General features: G+C 59.7%; 4 protein-coding genes across 9 annotated transcripts in view; 2 read left to right on the forward strand and 2 right to left on the reverse strand.

Moving 5' to 3' along the window:
- Positions 1–1384, reverse strand: part of LOC130579078 (espin-like protein) — a 12870-nt gene extending 11486 nt beyond the window's left edge. Inside the window, exons 1-2 of the mRNA XM_057375624.1 lie at positions 638–1384; positions 78–482 (exon numbers count right to left, since the gene is read on the reverse strand). Coding sequence (XP_057231607.1) covers positions 78–482; positions 638–1384 — 1152 coding nt within the window. The remainder of the gene's footprint in view (positions 1–77; positions 483–637) is intronic.
- ACOT7 (acyl-CoA thioesterase 7) lies at positions 1331–7222 on the forward strand. 6 transcript variants are annotated; one of them, XM_057375628.1, is made up of 10 exons: positions 1331–1435; positions 2087–2204; positions 2639–2795; positions 3304–3395; positions 3530–3644; positions 4110–4124; positions 4729–4815; positions 5514–5630; positions 5811–5995; positions 6603–7222. In XM_057375628.1, exons 1-10 carry the CDS (start codon positions 1383–1385, stop codon positions 6705–6707), a joined length of 1044 nt encoding a protein of 347 aa, XP_057231611.1. In that variant the 5' UTR covers positions 1331–1382; the 3' UTR covers positions 6708–7222. The 6 variants fall into 6 exon arrangements, with proteins under 6 accessions (XP_057231611.1, XP_057231612.1, XP_057231615.1 ...); XM_057375632.1 differs by lacking the exon at positions 1331–1435 and adding an exon at positions 1792–1870; XM_057375630.1 differs by lacking the exon at positions 1331–1435 and adding an exon at positions 1878–1996.
- A 569-nt stretch (positions 7223–7791) lies between these two features.
- ICMT (isoprenylcysteine carboxyl methyltransferase) lies at positions 7792–11489 on the forward strand. The gene is made up of 5 exons (XM_057375634.1): positions 7792–8034; positions 8173–8261; positions 8354–8523; positions 9164–9381; positions 10124–11489. Exons 1-5 carry the CDS (start codon positions 7807–7809, stop codon positions 10304–10306), a joined length of 888 nt encoding a protein of 295 aa, XP_057231617.1. The 5' UTR covers positions 7792–7806; the 3' UTR covers positions 10307–11489.
- Positions 11490–12604: 1115 nt separating this feature from the next.
- On the reverse strand, positions 12605–17335 carry RNF207 (ring finger protein 207). Its single transcript, XM_057375635.1, has 17 exons — positions 16966–17335; positions 16695–16827; positions 16464–16608; positions 16300–16381; positions 16154–16229; positions 15945–16070; positions 15789–15835; positions 15582–15654; positions 15440–15508; positions 15246–15314; positions 15043–15164; positions 13811–14000; positions 13537–13722; positions 13403–13454; positions 13190–13307; positions 13043–13123; positions 12605–12959 (listed from the first exon to the last, which is right to left on the reverse strand). Exons 1-17 carry the CDS (start codon positions 17154–17156, stop codon positions 12797–12799), a joined length of 1923 nt encoding a protein of 640 aa, XP_057231618.1. The 5' UTR covers positions 17157–17335; the 3' UTR covers positions 12605–12796.
- Positions 17336–18253: the final 918 nt, after the last annotated feature.

Consider the following 18253-nt stretch of genomic DNA (forward strand, 5'->3'; position numbering starts at 1 on the left):
CTCCCGCCCCCGGGGCCGCCCCTCCGCCCGCCCCGCCCGACGGCGCGACGATTGCCCGCTGCTCGGGACCCCCGCACCGCTCCCCCCGGCTTCAGCTGGGGCAGCCGCTCTTTGCCGGGTGGCGGCAGAGACCGGGACCGGTACAAATCCGAGGGGACCGCAAAGCGGACCGGGCCGGCTGCCGGTTCCGCTGCCCGCGGCCTTAGGCAGCGGCCCCACGGGTGTCCCCGCCCGCCGCCCGCCCACGCGAGAGGCGCGGCAAAGATGGGCTCCTCCGGCAGCCCCGACGTGAGCTGCCGGTCCAGGAGGCGCGGGCAGAACACGGGGCGCTGCGCGGGCGGCTGCCCCGCCTCAGCCGGCCGTGGGGTGCTGGCATCACGGGAACCAACGGCAGGTCCGCGGGCAGGGCGCGCAGCGGCGACCACTACCGCCAGCACGGGGATGGGCAGYGGGCGGCGGGACTGACAGCGGGTCCACCCCCGCTACCAGGACCGCGGACAGCGGCTGTGCCTCTCGATCAGCACCGGGGACAGCGGCAAGGCCGCCCTGCCCTCCTCCTTCCCTGCCTGCCCCCCGCCCTCCGTGCCCGGCCCTCCTGCCCTGCCCCGCCAGTGGCTCATAAAGCCCGAGGCAATACCGAGCGCSGGAGCACCATGTTCCCGCCGGGCGTCGCGCTGCAGGAACCCTGCTTCCTGCCCCCCGCACCTGCCTCCGCCCAGCCSTGCAAGGTCAGAGCTCGGGCATTCCCAGTCCCCTCGCCCCCGGGCCGTCCCGTCTGCCGGCAGACCCTCCGGTCCCTCACGGAGAMGCGCCGCCGCGCTCGCACCAACGAGAGCCGAAGCTCGCGGTTGGTGAGGCCGTCAGTGCCACGGCTCCCGGCACSTCCGTGTCTCCCGGGCCCGGATCCTGGACCTCCTCTGGACCCTGCGTGTGCTCCACTGCGAGCTTTCACTGCCTGCTCGGGACTGTCACCACCACCGAACCCAAAATCCCTGGACGCTCCGGGGATCTGTGTCCCAATCGGAGAGAACCGACGGCRCCAGAAACGCGGGAGGCGGCCGGGCTGAGAGGGGGTGCTGCACRTGCCGACCCGAAAACCCTGGCTCCAACGAGTCCCCACGCTGACAGAGCACTCCCGGGGCGGCGGAGGGACCCCAGTCCCGGTGGGGTCACACGACTCGGCGGGTATCGCCGGAGCCGCCCCCCAGCCCCGGTTCCCCGCGGCCCCGGCGCTCCTCCCCGCGCGGGGGCGCGGCGCGCTGTGCCCGCCAATGGTGCGGCGGGGCGGGACCGGGGCGCGGCGGGCGTGCCTGGGGAGCGGCGGGGCGGGACCGAGAGCGGCGGTGCTGCAGCGCCGCTGCGGGCGGGGCGCCGGTGCCGCCATGTCGGAGCCGGGGGCCGCGGGCCCGAGCCCGGCCGCTATCCAGGTGTCCAGGTACGGCGCCGCCGCGGCCGGGGGCTCGGGCAAGGCTGGGCAGGGCAGGGCTGGACAGGGAGGCGGGCGCTCTCGAGGCCGCGGGCGGACGCCGGTCTGCAGCCGAAATGATGCCCGCCCTTCTGCCGGCATCAGCGGCGCCGCCCGTGTTAGTCATGCTGCCGGTTACACCCGCCACGGGCAGAGCGCAGCAGCGCCGCGCCCGTGCTCCGTGCTGCGGGAGCTGGGAGCGCCTGTGTTGCCGCGGCTCTCGGACACTGCTGCCCTCAAACAGCAGCTCCTGTCCGAGCCGGCGCGCAGCCGCTGCCTCAGCKCCCCACGGGCCATTATTCGCCGTTGGTAGAAAGCGCTGCCGCTGCCGGGAGGCCGCGTGGAGCGGCGACACGTGCCCGGCTCTGTCTGTGCCGCAGCGGGGCCCGGCGGGGCGCGGCCCCGGTGAGCCGCCGGCTGCCCCGGCAGACGCGCCCTGCTTCCTTCCGCTCCTAGTGGTAATTCGGAGCGGCTTCCATTGCCGCTTACAGGAAGCCGCGTGCGAGCAGCGATGGCCTGGCAGCTCAGCCGGTGGGCGATGCGCTGCCTCCGGGCGGCCGCACCGGGACCGGACAGGGGGCGCGGCAGGGGTTGCGAACTCTCATGTGCCTCCTTCGGCAGGATTATGCGCCCAGACGATGCCAACATCGCGGGAAATGTCCACGGGGGGACCATCCTGAAGATGATCGAGGAGGCAGGAGCCATCATCAGCACCCGCCACTGCAACTCCCAGGCTGGGGTGAGTAGCTTCCGGAGTGCCTGCCAGCCTGTGGCATGATGATTCTTGACCCGCCCCYGCCACATCTCAGAGGCAGCAGGGGTCCCGCAGTGACAGTGTTTGCTCCTGTGTGCAAACCACTGGTGGCTCCGGCTGCAGCTGGGGCAGGGTCCCTGGAGCTGTAAGCATTCTGCTGAAATTGTGGTTTACCAGAAGAAACGTTATTTCTCGTTATTGCTGTTAGCTGTTATTTTAACTTCAAAGAACGGTGAGTCGGGGCATCCCCGGTGTTGGTTACAGATGGGGAAGGAAGCGTGGCCAGTGGCTGATAAGGTGGAGGTTGAAATATCAGAGCCGCACATGGCATGGCTGGTTTGGCTGGTCTTGGGAGCTGACAGCTGTGGTCCCACGTGGCGTGGCTGTGATCAATGTCTTGGCTGTCTCACCGTCCTCAGGAGCCCTGTGTGGCTGCACTGGCACGGGTGGAGCGGACGGACTTCCTCTCGCCGATGTGCATTGGCGAGGTGGCCAACGTCAGTGCTGAGATCACCTACACCTCCAGGCACTCTGTGGAGGTTCAGGTCAACGTCATGTCTGAAAACATTTTAACAGGTGGGTGGCTGCTGGTGGCTGCATTCCAAAACTCGGGGAATAATGGTGTTAAGCTGAGAGCTCGCAGCAGTGACCACATCCTCCGCTCTGTCACTGGCAGCATTCAGCAGAGAGGAGATCTAGCATGTTTATTGACAGGGCCAGGGKTGCAGGGAGGGCTGGTACTGGGAAGGGAGGCCGAGAGGACTCCCTGTGGTTTATGGCTCCATTGTAGTGAATTACAGGAAAATCTGCTGGTAGCTCTTCCTGCCTGATTTTCTGCCTGTGGCTGTCTTTGGCCTGAAAAATTCCCCTTTCCTCCTGTTGCTGTGACAACCAGTTCTGCTTGCTGGGACACCTTCCCAAAAGCATGTTGTCACATCTGCTGCGAGTTAAAGCCTGGCAGAAGCCAGCAGGGCAAGGGGCCACCAATGTCAGTGGCACTGCCCGTGTGTGCCCAGCCCCRAACCGTGGCAGGTACAGCACTGCTGGCTTTGGCACCATCACCTGCTGTACCCTTGTCCTCCAGGAGCAAAGAAGGTGACGAACAAGGCAACACTGTGGTATGTGCCACTGTCCCTGAAGAATGTGAATAAGGTCGTTGAGGTTCCCCCCATCCAGGTAGGACAGCTTGCTTGAGTCCCCCAAAACTGGAACTTGTCCTCTCTGTGGAATGGCACTAACCTGGCCCTGTTGGCACTCCCAGCTGTGCCAGTGGCTTTGCCAACCCCCTTCTTACGAGCCTTCTATTTCAGTATGCAAGAAAGGAGCAGGAGGATGAGGGGAAGAAGCGTTATGAGGAGCAAAAGCTGGATCGGCTGGAAACCAAGCAGAGAAATGGTGACGTGATCTTACCTGTCATCAACCCAGGTAAGGCGGGCAGTGTGTAGCCAGTAYAAATTTCCCAGCAGTAGTAGGAGGCCAAACAGGTCCCCAGGCAACTTCAGCCATCCCCAGGGGATGCTGGAGCTGTAAGTGTGCATTCTGAAACACCGGGGATGGGGTGGAATTTTGGAGCCACAGTGTGTGAATGGAGGGGGAAACTGAGTGGACATCTGTGATGCACTGCAGGGGCTGGTGGGTGAGATCCCTATCCAAAACTCCGTTCCTGGAGTTCCCTATCCAAAACTCCATATGTCCCCTGTGTGCTTGTGTGCAACTAGAGCTGGTTTTGCTCAGGAAGGGGTAAATGCAAATGTTGGGCAAGGGAGGACTCTAGGTTTGSCTGTGGTCTTCAGGCAGAGGTGGAGAGGTGGCACATGGGGAATGCTGGGGTTATGATGGGGAATGACAGTTGCTCAAATGCTTTTTTCCCCTCTGTCCCCCTGCTCACAGACAGGCAGACAAAAGGTAAGGCTTGRTGGGCACTGCTGCATGGGTGGTCACCCTGAGTGGGATTTGGGTGGTTTTCCCTCCTCTGAGCTCCTTTAACATCTCTCATTAGATAGAAAACACAGCCACTTCTGAGAGAGGATTTCCTCTGCTGGGAGTTGGGGAGTGTGACTTCTGTCACCTGGACGTTGTGGTGGGACAGGGGACACCAATATATGCCAGGGTTGGGGGCATGGGGGTGGAAGTCTTCCCACCAAGGGGAAATCAGGGCCTCTGTGCAGCCGGGTCTGGGAGGTTCAGCTGAGGGGGGAAGCAGACAGCCACATGCCCCAGTTCACTCCTGTTTGCTGTCATGCTCTTTGAAAGCTTGAACAGAAAGAAATGAGCTGAGCTAGAATAAAGGGGATGGATGGGGATTAAAGGGAGGCAGCGGCCCGTCAGGTGGTGAACAGTCTCTGCTCTTGGAACTTCTCCAGCCTGGTGCAATCACTGATTTCAACATAGTTCGGCTTTGCACAAGCCAGCCCCATGTTTTCTTCCTTTGGACAACTTAAGACAGGGGTGTACGGTGGTGTATGGGTGCCAGCCGAGCAGCTTTCACCTCACTTTGCTCCCTAAGCAGAGCCGCACACCGTCAGCTACAGCCAGTCCAGCCTGATCCACCTGGTGGGGCCGTCAGACTGCACGCTGCTGGGCTTTGTGCACGGAGGTGAGTGAGCACTGCCCTCCTGCACAGMCACTGGGTAGCATGTCCATGGCTTTTCCCTTGAGCAGAGTGTGGTTGGAGAGTGTGTTTTTAGTGGGTTCTACCTCTGAAGGCAGACAGGCCCATTTACACTGACTGTCGGGGGCAGAGTTGCTTCAGCTGAGATTAAAGCTTTGTCTTTTTCTGTGCCCTAAAAACTCATATACCGGAACTGTAAATCCTAGAGTGTTGTCATCGCCTCTGAGATTGCAAATCCCRGAGTACAAACACCCAGCGTGTGACTGCAATTAGCTGAAATAATTTCCTCTCGGCTGGCAGCACTCATCACCTGCAGGGCTGGCATGTGTGTTTACTGAGGGCTGGGACAACACATACCTGATCATGTCCTTAAAAAAACAAACCCAAYGTGCCTCAGAGCTGTTTGGAGGTGTCTGGGATTGATTGTGCCTTGCAAGTTTGCACAGAGAAATTTGGGAGAGACAGACCTGACCTAGTTCTTAATCACAGGTCTGTGAGGATGTTGCCCTGGTATTGACAGGAGTCTTTGTGCTGGTACTGGGATTTCCAGAAGCTGGGACTCAGTCTCCAGTCCAATTCCTCAGTGTAGCTTTGGCCATGCAAAACTACCATACTGACGTTTGCATGGTTTTCCCCAAATCCCACTGACTTCCCTCAGACAGGACACTCTGCTTTCCCTACAGGCGTCACCATGAAGCTCATGGATGAGGTTGCTGGGATTGTGGCGGCCCGCCACTGCAAGACCAACATTGTCACTGCCTCGGTGGATGCCATCAACTTCCACGAGAAGATCAAAAAAGGTACCAAGGGTGRTGGCAGGCACTGTGATCTCCCTGGCTCCCTTGGGTGCATGCTCAGGACATGCTGGCAGAGAAATTTAGTCCCTGTTAGATTTGTCCCGTGCTCTGCGTAAGACACAGCTTGAGCATAAAACATACAGGACCCCTTGCTCCCTTCACCAGCCCCTCTCTGCTTCACAGGCTGTGTCATCACCGTCTCAGGACGCATGACATTCACAAGCAATAAATCCATGGAAATAGAAGTCTTTGTGGATGCTGACCCRTTTGTGGATGAGCCTCGGGAGCGGTACCGTGCCGTCAGCGCCTTCTTCACCTATGTGTCCCTGAGCAAGGAGGGGAAGCCCCTGCCCGTTCCGCAGCTGCTGGTAAGAGCTTTTCTCCCTGACTGGAGCMAGCAGGGCCATGGCCTCTTCTGCTTCTCCCAGGGAACAGCCCAGGTGCCCTTTTTGTCCAAGAAATCCACTTCCCCTGCATTGCTCAGCAAAAAAACATGAGCATGAATGAGACTTTCCAGGGCAGGCTGCTGGGATTTTTGTTTGTTTTGCTTGTTTGTTTTTATTTTTTATTTATTTTGAAAATTGCCAATGTGGAGGTTGGGGATTTTCTCCTTTCTCATGGTTGAGAACAGGCTGTGTGCAGGCCTTGCACCAGGGAACCCTGAGTGGCAATGGAGGGTCCCACATCCCTCATCGCTGCTCCCTGTGGTGTCCCCATTGCAGTCCTGCCTATTTTAGCTCCCTTAATCCTGGCAGGGCTTTGCTGACATGGCACTCCTGACTGGGAGTGTTTGTTGGTTAATATTTGATGTGGCACAGATCTCCTGCTCAATGCAGGAGCACACTGGCTGTCACACTGTGTGTTTGAGGCAGGGCAGCTTTTCCCTCACATTTCCACGAGCGGAGGTGTGTTTTCTTCCCACACACACTCACAGCACGCTGACACTGTGGCTTCTTATCCTTTCTGCGTCCGCAGACGGAGACGGAGGAYGAGAAGCGTCGCTTCGAGGAAGGGAAGGGCAGGTACCTGCAAACCAAAGCCAAGCGGCAGGCGCAGATGCAGCAGGCTGCCCAGCAGTGATCTGCCCCGTGCCCTCACTGCCAGCGCCCGCCGAACATCGAATTGTTCCCGTTCGTTTCGTGTCCAGTCCGCGCCAGCCCCGCGCCTCCTCCGCCCGCCCCAGCCCGCTGCCGGCGCCGCTGCTTCGCTGCTGCTGCTGGGCTCAGCGCTGTACACCTCGTGCTTCGGGTGGCTGAAGCTCCCTGAAAGCCCCCAAGGAGTCTTCCCAGGCCCTCGCCATCCCCTTCCAGAGAGCCGTGGTCGCTGTTTGATCCAGTTGGTGACGCTTCCCGCCTGTGTCAGAGCCGGGACAGAGGTTGTGGTGGCTTGAGGGGCGTGTGAGGCCGCGAGTTCTTTGTGCTGCTGTTGTTCAACTTGCTGGTTTGTCCTACCATGCACACCAAAGCTTTCGTACGCGCTGTGTTGCGCTGGGGCCGCACTGAATGTCTCTTGACATCTTTAGGTAGTTTCTCTGTGCACATCTAAATTATTTAAGAAGTCATGTGGCATAAATAAAGTCTGTTTCATTGACTGGAATGAAAGGCTGACACTTTTATTTCAAACAATTGCGCTTTTCCTTCCTCCCCCAGATCCACCCGCGCTCTCCAAGTGGCACCAGGCGCTCCCGACTTTATTTTTAAGGAAGTCTGGCTGTTTAACGGAACTGCCAGAGCAGCTCCTGTTGGAATGAGTTTAATCCCTGGTTTGGGATATTAAACAATAAACCTGACAGGAGGCTGTAGTGAGGTGGGGGCTGGCCTTTTCTGCTGTGCCTACAGTGAGAAGTCAGGGGGGTAATGAGTGAGTAGAAATTCAGAATGAGATAGGAGAAAATGTTTTCCCTGTTCGGGTAGTCGGGCAGGAGGAAGGTGGTGGGATCACCATGCCTGGGGATGCTCAAAACCATTTGCGTCTGGTGCACATTGACCGAGCTCAACACGGCCCGACCCGGCCCCCTCAGCCCCGGCCCCCTCAGCCCCGGCCCGRGCCCGCCCCTCAGCCGCSGGAACTCTCGCGAGAATAGCGCCGATCTGCTGCCGCTGCCGCGTTTGCGCGGGGCGGGGCTCTCGCGAGACCGGCGGGGCCGTTTCCCGGGCGACGCGGGCGGGGCAGGGCCGCCATGATGGCGGCGGCGGCGGCGGCGCGGAGGGGGCGGCTGGGCCGGGAGGGCCGCGCCAGCCTTTGCTCCTTCCTGCTCGGCGCCTCGGTGGCGGCCCTGCCGCTTCTGCTCGGCTCGTCCCCTGCGCTGCTAGCCACTCCCGGCCTGCGCGGCCGCCTGGCTCTCGCTCTGCACGTGGCGGGCGTGAACGCGGCGCTGCTGCTCCTCTACCCGCGGCCGCTCTACAAGGTACGGGGGTGGCGGCGGCGGGCGGGGGCGTGGAGTGCGGCTGTGGAGGGTCCTGTCCCGGCTGGAGTGCGGCCGTCGGGATACCCCGGGCCCGGGGAGCAGCTGCGGCAGCGCGTTCTCCCCTCCCTGTGCTTGCAGATCGCCGTCCGGGCCTGTTTCCTGGGCTTCGCCTTCGGCTGCGGGCTGCTGTTGAGCGCCGGCCGCTCCGCCTGGCGCCACTTCGGATGGTAAGGGCGGGCCCTGGACGGGCAGTGTCTCCGACCGGGTCGGGCGGTGCCCCCGACCCTCCTAAACGTGCCCTCCCTCCCTCCCGCCGCAGGTACATGTGCTCCCTCTCCCTCTTTCACTACTCGGAGTATCTGGTGACAGCCATCAACAACCCGCGCAGCCTTTCGCTGGACTCCTTCCTACTCAACCACAGCTTTGAGTACAATCTGGCTGCCCTCTCCTCCTGGGTGGAGTTCACGCTGGAGAAGCTCTTCTTCCCAGGTCGGCCACCCTGTCCCTCCCTGAGTCTGCACACGTGGCTCGCCTGGGGTCCATCTGTCTGGTAGCAAAGTGCAGGTGACCCTCAGCTTGCTGCCCCGTGACAGCCCTGCAGCAGCTTTGCTATGGTCATAATCCCTCTGTGCTCAAAGCCTCTCGGGYTGGATCTCGAGAGGGCAGGTGAACTCCCCCTCCCTCACTCTGACATGCCAGGCCAGGGGATCTTCAGCCCTTTCCTGCTTTAGTGCTACARGAATGATGCATCAGGTACACCCAGGTGTTGCCTTTTGATATGAATAAAATCAAGTTATCAAAATCTGTTGCTGTTAGCCCAGTCTGGGGCAAACTCTTCTGTTTGTTCTTGGGAGAGGAAAGCTGTTGTTTTATAGTGGCTTGAGCATGTCCTTGGCTGTGCTTTRTGTTGGCTTTGCTCAGTCCCTACAGCTGGGGGACTAATGGGCTAATCCGTGCTAACACCAGGCAGGGGTTGCTGGTTTTATCTGTTCAGTGCAGGATGGCAGCACATGGCTGCGGCTGTCACGCATTTTGCTTTGAGATGGGGACCAAAGCCCGCTTACCGAGCAGCCCCCTGCACCCCCTCGAGACCTGTGCAAACCTGTTGTGCCCCTCCCTGTCCATGCAGAACTGAAGCAGATCACCTGGCTGAGCACCGTGGGGCTGCTGATGGTGATCTTCGGGGACTGCCTGAGGAAGGCGGCCATGCTTACGGCCGGCTCCAACTTCAACCACATCGTTCAGAATGAGAAATCTGACACCCACACTTTGGTGACAAGTGGGGTGTACGGGTGGTTCCGGCACCCGTCCTACGTGGGATGGTTTTACTGGAGTATTGGAACACAGGTACTGTATCCAACTTGCTCAGATACTTTGGTGTCACAGCCTCGGTCTTTGCTCTGAATGCTGCCCACTCTGTGATGGGGRACAGACAGCATTCTGTGGCATAGGTGACCTGGTCATGGATTCTGCTGCCTCCCACTGGCACACAGGGAATCAGGAATCCCTGAGCATTCTGCCCCATGTGACCTTTGGGAAGACCCTGTTGCCTTAATTTTCTCTGTGCAGTGAGGAGGGGTAGTGAAGCTGAGATTTCAGCCAAAACCCTCCCTGAGGCTTGGGGTGTGATTTGCTGCTGCTCTAAAGCTGGTGTGCAGATTTTTCTGTGTCCCTGTGGTCAAAATGCCTTCCATGAGTGSTCAGACTCAACCTGGCTCTGCCAARCMCCAGTCCTGTGCTGGAGGGCAAGRAAACTCCCTGACCAGAGGGTCAGCTCTGGCCAGCTGTAGGTGAGCTGTGGCTCAGTGCTGCTGTAGCTGTGTGTTCTTCTGGCTGGGGGTTGGCATTGGATTGTATTTCTCTGGAGAGAGTCCATAAAAGTGGCACATGGAGCACTGGAGAGCTGTGGCAGTGGAGCTAGTGCTGCCTGTGTGCTGCTTTCTTCATTCTGGGGAGAAATCAGTGCTTAAGAAGTTTCACTGGATGTGTTGGGATCTTTTCTTTTTCTGTGTCCATATTACTGGAGGGAAAGGAGCTGTGGGCAGCCTTGGGTTCTTGAGGGGATGCTCACCAGCAGCATCTGTTGCAGGTGTTGCTCTGCAATCCCATCTGCGTGGTGGGCTACGCACTGGCGTCCTGGCGCTTCTTCAGGGAGCGGATCGAGGAGGAGGAGATCACACTCATTCACTTCTTCGGAGAAGAGTACCTGGAGTATAAAAGGAAGGTGCCATCGGGTCTCCCTTTTATTAAAGGAGTAAAATTGGAACTGTAACATGGGCAGAAACCAGACTGGCTGAGCAAACGCCCAGCTCCTGCTGTGCCTGGTGCCTGTGGGGCACCAGCATCGAGAGGTGCCTGTTGGTATTTCCCGGCCACCCAGGAGGAGCTGGTGGAGGGCTGCAGCGTTGGGCGGCCTGCCGGGTCACTTGCAGATCAGAAGCTCGTCCCTCCTCCTTGAGATCAGTCCTTCGTTGCACATTCAGGGATCTTCCAGATAACTTAGCCTGTAGCGACCCTAAAGAGAATGAATCCTCCTGCCTGCAGCAGCTGAATTGTCTTGGAACGCCTCTGGAACCGATTCTACCAGGAAACAGCACTGCCATCCTGGCCCTGGGCAGGGAAGGTGCTGGGCAGCAGATTGTTCCTCTGGCATAATTCGATTTTAAAGCTTTCTGACCTCGTGAGCCTGGTGACATGGCTTTAATCTCCATGTGCCCAACTCCTTGAGCTGGCACTGGGGCAACTGTGGGAGCAGCCCCCAGCTCTGCCTGCTCTTGAAGCGCCAGAGTGCCGTCAGCATGGCACTGCTCAGCTCTCTCTAGGCCTTGGGGTCTGCAGGGAGGGTTCTGCTGCTTGCCTTGTGCACTGGATCTGAGCACCTCYGGGCCCACTCTGCCTCCCTTGGATGCTGCTGCAGGTGCAGTGTCACTGTTCCAGCTGCTGCCTCCCACTGCCACCTCTGTTCCTTCTTCCTGCTTCCAAATCGCGCTGCTTCCTAGCCTGCCAGGCTGCCTCCATCTTGCAGAGATCCCAGGATTTTGGTTGTGAAAGAACCACAGCTGCCAGGCTTCCTAAGGGCTTTAGTCCCTGAGATCCTCCCCTGCTCTTTTGGGCAAAAGCTGTGATGTTGRGGTGAGTAGGAGATGCTTCTAGGGAAATCTCCAACCAGGAGAAGAGTTGGGCTAGCTAACGCTCTTTTATAGTGACCATTTGAAAATGGTTCCCACTGAGCTGTGTGGTATTATAATTTTGTAGTTATATACCAAAGAGGTTCACTGTTTTCTTGAGTTCTACATTATTCTTCCTTGCTGGAATGGAAATGAGTTGCTTGTCAGTTCATGCTTGGAGCTTGTGATGTTCCATGGGGAAGGCGCTGCGGTACGGCTCAGGAAGGGGCACTTGGTGAGAATGGCTTGGGTTTTTTCTTTTTTTATAAAAACAAACATGAGAAAACATTGTCAACTTCTGTCTGGTTATTTGAAGGTCTCTCAAGGTGCTGGTGSCATCATGGAAACAAGAATCCTTTGTAATTTCTGGTGGGTTCTCAGAACGCTCCAGCACTGCATTGAGGCACGATTGTGACTTCGTGACTTGGGCTGTGCAGCCACAGGGATGAGGCTGACCCTAACCCTGACCCTGARCTGATGCAGACCCCCTCCCCTCGGTTTGTTTGGTCACAGAGCACCTGCCTGATGCCCTCGCTGCTGACTTGTCCTTTGCTGAGCAGGGTTTTGGCTTGGGAGAAAAGAACAAAGGTGAAAACACACTTATTTGGAGAGTGCTGATCTGTGCTGGGCGCTTGGCTCCCCCTTGGACTGTTTGTGTCTCAGGGAAGTTTGATCTGATCTTGCAGCCGGTGGTGCCTCGGGGCAGGTTAATCTATAACTAATTTTTTTGTAACAATAACAGYAATGTTCCTGCTGTTCCCTTGTTCAAAGGAACTTTGAAACAAACAACTGTCACTGGGGTTTGATATGCTGACAACAGAAACAAAGCTTCATTCCCATTTGTTCCTCCTAGTAAATGCACCTCTCTCTTAATTTCCTAAGTGCCAGTTCCTGCTGTGCAGGTTCTGTCCAAGTGGGATGCATTGGCACCAAAAGAAAGGGATAAATTTCATCTTGAGCAAAACCTTCAGTGTCTCGGCGCTGTTTAGATGAGCAGCCTCCCTTCCTTTTCCCAAATCCTGTGACCAGAAGCTCTGTGAGGAGACAGCAGCTCACCAGGTATGGGGAAGGCATGTGAAGCTTTAGGAAAAAGCTGGAGTAATCCATAAAACCCTGCCCTCTGTGCCACAGCAATCAGTGAGTTCTCAGCTAGCCCAGTTGCGCAGGGAACCCCTGGAGCAGCTGTTCCTGGCACCCAGCCCGCGTTCATGCATTGCTGCTCAGCATTTAACAGGATGCTCCAACACCCGGCCACATACCCCTGGCTCTGCCCTCACCAGGAGTTATTTTTCCCCATAATTTGCAGACGTTGTGGTTTTAGGAGCAGCTGTGCACCCTGAGCCAGCAGATCCCTTTTGTCAGCACTGCAGAACTACACAGACATGGACAACTGAACCCTTTTATTTCACTCTGATACATGCAAGGGAAAGCACAAAGTTTTTCAGAAGCAAGTCCACCTGAGGCCTTTGTATGTGCTGCAGAACGGCTGCCTGGGCTGTTTCCTGCCCTGGCTTGTGGCACAGGGCAAGAGGAGCTGGTCAGTGATCGGGGCAGGGCTGTGCCCAGTGGCTCTGCCATGTGCCCAGTACTGGGCTCTATGGTGCTGGCTCTTTCGGGGCAGCACTCTCTGCTCCGCTGTTCTGCTGGCCTCTGCAGCAGTCTTTGCTTTTGGGGGAGGGGTCTCCAGGGGTGTCCCTGGGCATGAAGCCCTCTCCAGGGCTGGCTGAAGCCCCCTTGTTGCTGCTGGGTGAGGCATCCCTAGGGAAGGGAAGGCACCTTGATAGGGTCACTGGGAAAGGGCATTGGAGGAACTTGGCACTCAGGTGCTTGCTGTCACTTACCTTGGCACCACTTCATTGTCATCACAGATCTTGAGCAACATCTGGGCCTGTTCTTCTTTGGGCTCCAGGGGCTCTTGCAGCCTGTGGTGGGAYGGGTGTGAGCCATGGCTACGTCCCCCCTGGCCCTGAAAGTCCCGCGCCCCTCACCTGGGCTCCAGCCGCTCCTTCACTTTGGCGATGGAGCGAACGTAGGGCGCGATCTGCTTGGTGATGGTGCTCAGGCAGCTGTTCTCCTGCCGCAGCTGCAGCAGGTCATGGAGCTGGGCTGGGGGTGAGAGAAGGGGGCTGGGGTACGGCCACCCCCACAGTGCAGGCACAGAGCACAGGGAGCACAGGGAGGGAGTGCAGGGTCACCAGTACCTTCATAGATCTCCTGTTCGTTTGCTACCCGCTGGTAGGTCTCCTCCCAAACCTGGAAGGAGGAGAGGGAGCCGGGCAGTGTGTGGTGGTATGGCACAGAGAGGCCCTGCTCTGCCAGGATGTGCCAGCTGTACCTCCTCAAAGACGCTGCGCATCATCTCCACGGCMGAGTAGTGAGCTGCAATCTGCACATCCATCTGCAGGGACTTCTGCAGGATCTCACTCATGATCTCYGACTTGATGAGCGAGTGGTGCTTGGTGAGGTCACGGTGAAGCTCCTGCACCTGGTCCTTCAGGCCCTGGATCTCCATCTGCAGCATCTGTGGGGTCAGGGGGCAGAGCCACGTAARCAGCACCAACCTGGCTTGKCTTGTCCYGCTCCATCCYGCTCCAAACCGTGCTCCCTACCCGGTAGGTGTTCTCGTAGTTGCGGCAGTGCTCGGCAAAGGGGGTCTCACGCCCCTCGGCCAGCAGCACCTTGGTGCTGATGTATCGGTGCATCGTTGGCTTCTTCACCATGGGGCCGGTGGACATTTTGTCACTGGTGGGCAGGCAGCTGGGSACCATGAGGGTCTTGGAGCATTGGCCACCGGAGAGCCTGCATGGAGAGGTGACAGTGACATGCTGCAGGTGAGCAAMAATAGGGGCAAGGTGCCAGACCATGCCGCCAGCTCAGCCCCATCACCCCTTGGCTCTGGTGAGCCTGGGGACGCACCAAATCCCACAACAATGTCCCTTCCCTCGCCTGAGCAGAGGGGTTCAGTCAGAAGTGCCTTACACTGCCCCAAAAATCAGCTTTCTGTGGGCTGCTCTCCTGATTCCTGCAGCTTTGGAACCGGCTGTGGCAGTGAGAAGCTAGGAACCGAGCTTGGCACCCTCCAGTTTCTAAAGGGCGGGATACAACTTGTTCCCTCACCGCTGGTATCTCCTGGCCCCTTGGCAGGCACCACTGCCCCTGTGTCTCCCCCATCCCATGATCTCCCRTCCTAGCCACCACCATTGGTCCTACCGTGCAGCGCTGTGCTCCCCCGGCCTGTGCTGGGGCCAGCAGCCCCCAGGAGCTCAGCCACCCTGYAGTGCCGAGCCTGGCTGGGGACAAGGAGTGTTCCCCATGGGGCAGCAGTGCCTGTTTGTTCTCTCTGTCCAGGAGAGCCTGGCAGGGCTGGTGCTGCCGTGACATCAACAGGCCTAAATATATCCTGGGTGAAGAATGGYTGAGCACTTCCCTGAAATTCTGATAAAAATAGTGGCGGGCAAAGAGGCTGTGGTGCCACGGGCATGTGGGCAAACAGAAGCTGGCCCAGGTGGAGCACCCATGGACAGGGGGCAGAGCCCTCCAGGGACCGTGGCAGGGGCCGGGTTGGGGAACAGAGTGAGGCTCAACCAGGTCCCTGGCTGCCAGCCCTGCTGCTGCCCATCCTGCTGCCACCTGCCCCATTTCCCAGAATTGTCACTTGAAGCCTGTTGTTCATCAGTGCAGCTGTGTCCGTGCTGTCCCGGTACCACTGCTGAGGTGACAGGCTCAAGGGCAGCAGCAGGGGCAAGCTTGGCACAGTGGGATGCTGAGGGGGCTGTGCAGTGTGGCACATGGCAGGGGACACAGTAACGCGTGTGCCCTGAGTGCGATCCTAGCACCTCACATGTTCGTGCCAGCGATGCCAGGACCGATGCCACCGGTGCTGCCCACCACGGAGCGGCGGGGGCTGAGCATCAGGAGGGGCTCCAGGCAGCGGGCAAACTCTGCCCGGTACTCGCTGTTGATCTGGGGAGYGAGAGAGGAGAGTGGGGCTGGGGTAGAGCCGAGAGCTGGCACTGCCCGCAGGCGCTGCAGGCAGAGCTCTACCTTGCTGGTCTGGGCTGGCCGCAGGCGGTGCGGCAGCTTGACGATCCTCTGCAGCCTCTCCATCAGTTGCTGAAAGGCAGCRGTGAAGCGTGGTGAGGGGTGCCTGGTGTGGTGGGAGATGCCCAGCATCCTGCCCATCAGCCCAGCACCGCTGCAGGATGATCCGAGCAGCCTGCAGTGATGGCAACACTCACATAGCCCAGGTCCAGGAACTCGGCTTTGTTGGCAGAGCTCAGGAAGGCCGAGCAGGTCACCAGGTGGACCTGTGTGTRTGGAGGGGGTCTGTCACTGCCTGGCTTCAGTGTCAGGATGTCCCTGCCKAGTGTGAGGCCCTACCTGCAGGGTGGGCAGCAGGGAGGCAAGGTGGGCGAGCTGCTCCTTGAATGCTTTCTCCTTTTCCTCATGTTGGCTGCAGCAGAGCATGGCATGGCATGGCACAGCCTTTGCTGGATCCCAGGCAGCCATCCAGCCCCAGGCATCCCAAAATGCCTTGGGAAGCAGGGACARCGCTGGGACAACAGGGTTCAGCTCATGGTCCCTCACCTCTGCACAGCTTTCAGGAGTGTCTTCTTCCTCTCGGAGAGCTGCTCCTGCAAATGGCACAGCCACCCTGTGTCCTGCAGCACCCCCAATCCCTTCCCACTGCCCTGGCTCTGTCCTGCAGGCACAGGGCTCAGTGTGCAGGCASCTGCCTCGCACCTGCATGCGGCTGAAGAGGGAGTTGATGGCTGCCTCCTCCTCACTGGCACTGTTGCGAACCTCCTCGATCATGGCCTTGAGCAGGACGATGGCCTCGCGYGTGGAGGTCTGCAGTTCCTTCACAGCCTGCCCGGGATGGTGGGGCAGCTGCAGTGCAGGGGATGGCACTGCAGCCCCACACTACCCCCACACGCCCTAGCCCTGCTCACCATCACTGCCTGGTCCAGCCGCTGGCAACCCTGCATGTACGCCGTCTCAATGTCGATGCAGTGCGCCCGGCTCTCCCTGCGGATATTGGCATCAGGGCAAGGCACAGGATGGGGCACGCAGCAAGTGTGGGGCTGGGGCTACTCACCCCTGCATGTCCCTGAAGCAGTTGATGCAGAGCATGGACTTCTTCTCGGTGGAGAACATGATGTAGGGCTCCTCATGCAGTGCTGCAGGGGACAAGGACATGGTGTAACATGGCACGGTGCTGTGAAGCACGGCATGGCAGGGACAGCCTAGCACGGCACTCACAGCACTTCTTGTGGATGTCTTTGGTGCGCTTGGASAGGGAGACGATCTCATGGCGGGCGAACATCTTGGCACGGTGGGTTTCCTCACGGCATGGGGCACAGAGGGGCTGCCCACAGGTGTTGCAGAAGTACATGGTGTCCAGCTCCTGTGTGAGGGGACACGGCTGGTGGCAGGCATGGCCCAGGCAGAGGTCCCCTGCTCACCCTGCCTTGCCCACCCTGCTGCCCTCACCGCCTTGGTGCACCACCGGTCACAATTGGCACACTGCACATCCTCCTCGCTRTCGGCTGAGCTGTCCACCAGGAACTGCAGGAGCCGGTCCACGGGGGGCAGCCCCGTACCTCCTCTCACCACTGAAGGGTGCCTGCAGGGATGGGATGGGGACAAGGATAGGGACACCCAGCCGGGCAGCTTTGGGGGTGCAGGGAGCAGTGCTCTGCTGAACTGCCAGCCCCGTGCTSTGCCCCAGTGCTGGCATGCCCCGGGCAGGGCTGTCCCTTACCCACAGAGGGGGCAACGCAGGCGGCCGTCGCTGGCGCGGCCTCGCAGGCAGCTGGCACAGAAGTTGTGGTAGCAGTCGAGCAGGCAGGGCTGCTGGTAGGGCTCGTGGCAGAGCAGGCACACCAGCGGGTGGCAGTTGGCTTTCTCCAGCTCCGAGCAGCTCCCCAGTGGGGAGAAAATAACTCCTGCCATCTGTGGGGTTTAGAGCCAAGCCCTGTGCCCAGGGACCGTGTGTGGCACCAGTTTGTGCGAGCGCTGTGGCTGCCACAGAAAGGACGAGTCCTACCCCGGGGCCTGCGAGCTGCTGACTATTTTTAGGTTATGAGCTGCATGGCATGAGGCTGCCCCCAATGTGCCCCTTTCCCCGTCATCACAGGCTGGGGKCTACAGGGCTGGGTGGGATGGTCCYCAYAGCGAGGTGTCCCYCAAAGCAGGAGCATCCCCTGGGATGGGTTGTCCCCTGCAAAGGAGCATCCCCTGTAGCAGAGCATCCCCCCAAGATAGGGTGGGGTATCCTCCAGGAGTGGGTGTCCCCCCAGAGGAAGCATTCCCTACAACGGGGTGTCCCCTGCCCTGGGATGTCCCCTACAGTGGCAGCCTGGCAGTGAAGGCAGCCGGGTGCCTCACATGCCSGGAGCTCCCGGTCACAGGTGTGTCCCGGCCAGGTGAAGGCTTTACCTCTCCCTGTCTGTAAGCCGGGGGATCCGAGCCGAGCTGTGCTGCTGCTCACCGTGTGCCGGCAGGAATGGGAGCGATGCCGAGGCGGCAGGGCCCGCTCGACCCCGTGACGTGGGGCCCCCCTGGCACTGCCGATCGGCTGCCACGCCACGGCCCAAAAATAGCCCCGTGCGCTCCGCGGGGCCCTGCGGCAGGGACAGCCCTCGGTGTGTGGGGCGGGACACGAGACCGCGTAACCAGGGATCACCCAGGCTGCGGGGACATGGGCATCTGCATGCTCTGGTGACAGGCTGCAGGAGGTGCGGGGGTCACTGTGTGCCCCGGGGTGCGGGGGGATCGCTCCGTGCACAGTGAGGAGTCCCGGGGTGCGGGGGGATCGCTCCGTGCACAGTGAGAAATCCCGGGGTGCGGGGGCATCGCTCCGTGCACAGTGAGGAGCCCCGGGGTGCGGGGGGATCGCTCCGTGCACCGTGAGGAGCCCCGGGGTGCGGGGGGATCGCTCCGTGCACCGTGAGGAGCCCCGGGGTGCGAGGGGATCGCTCCTCCACAGTGAGGAGCCCCGGAGTGCGGGGGGATCGCTCCGTGCACAGTGAGGAGTCCCGGGGTGCGGG

The sequence above is a fragment of the Malurus melanocephalus genome, unplaced genomic scaffold (genome assembly GCF_030028575.1).
Source record: "Malurus melanocephalus ecotype Western Australia unplaced genomic scaffold, MMel_1.1 scaffold_253, whole genome shotgun sequence".
Taxonomy (NCBI): domain Eukaryota; kingdom Metazoa; phylum Chordata; class Aves; order Passeriformes; family Maluridae; genus Malurus; species Malurus melanocephalus.

Bases quoted from the DNA above. Each gene is read 5' to 3' on its own strand.
- ICMT (XM_057375634.1), top strand. From the start codon at position 7,807: ATGATGGCGGCGGCGGCGGCGGCGCGGAGGGGGCGGCTGGGCCGGGAG. The intron at 8,035-8,172 runs GTACGGGGGTGG...CTGTGCTTGCAG, and splicing joins ACCCGCGGCCGCTCTACAAG to ATCGCCGTCCGGGCCTGTTT. The intron at 9,382-10,123 runs GTACTGTATCCA...CATCTGTTGCAG, and splicing joins ACTGGAGTATTGGAACACAG to GTGTTGCTCTGCAATCCCAT.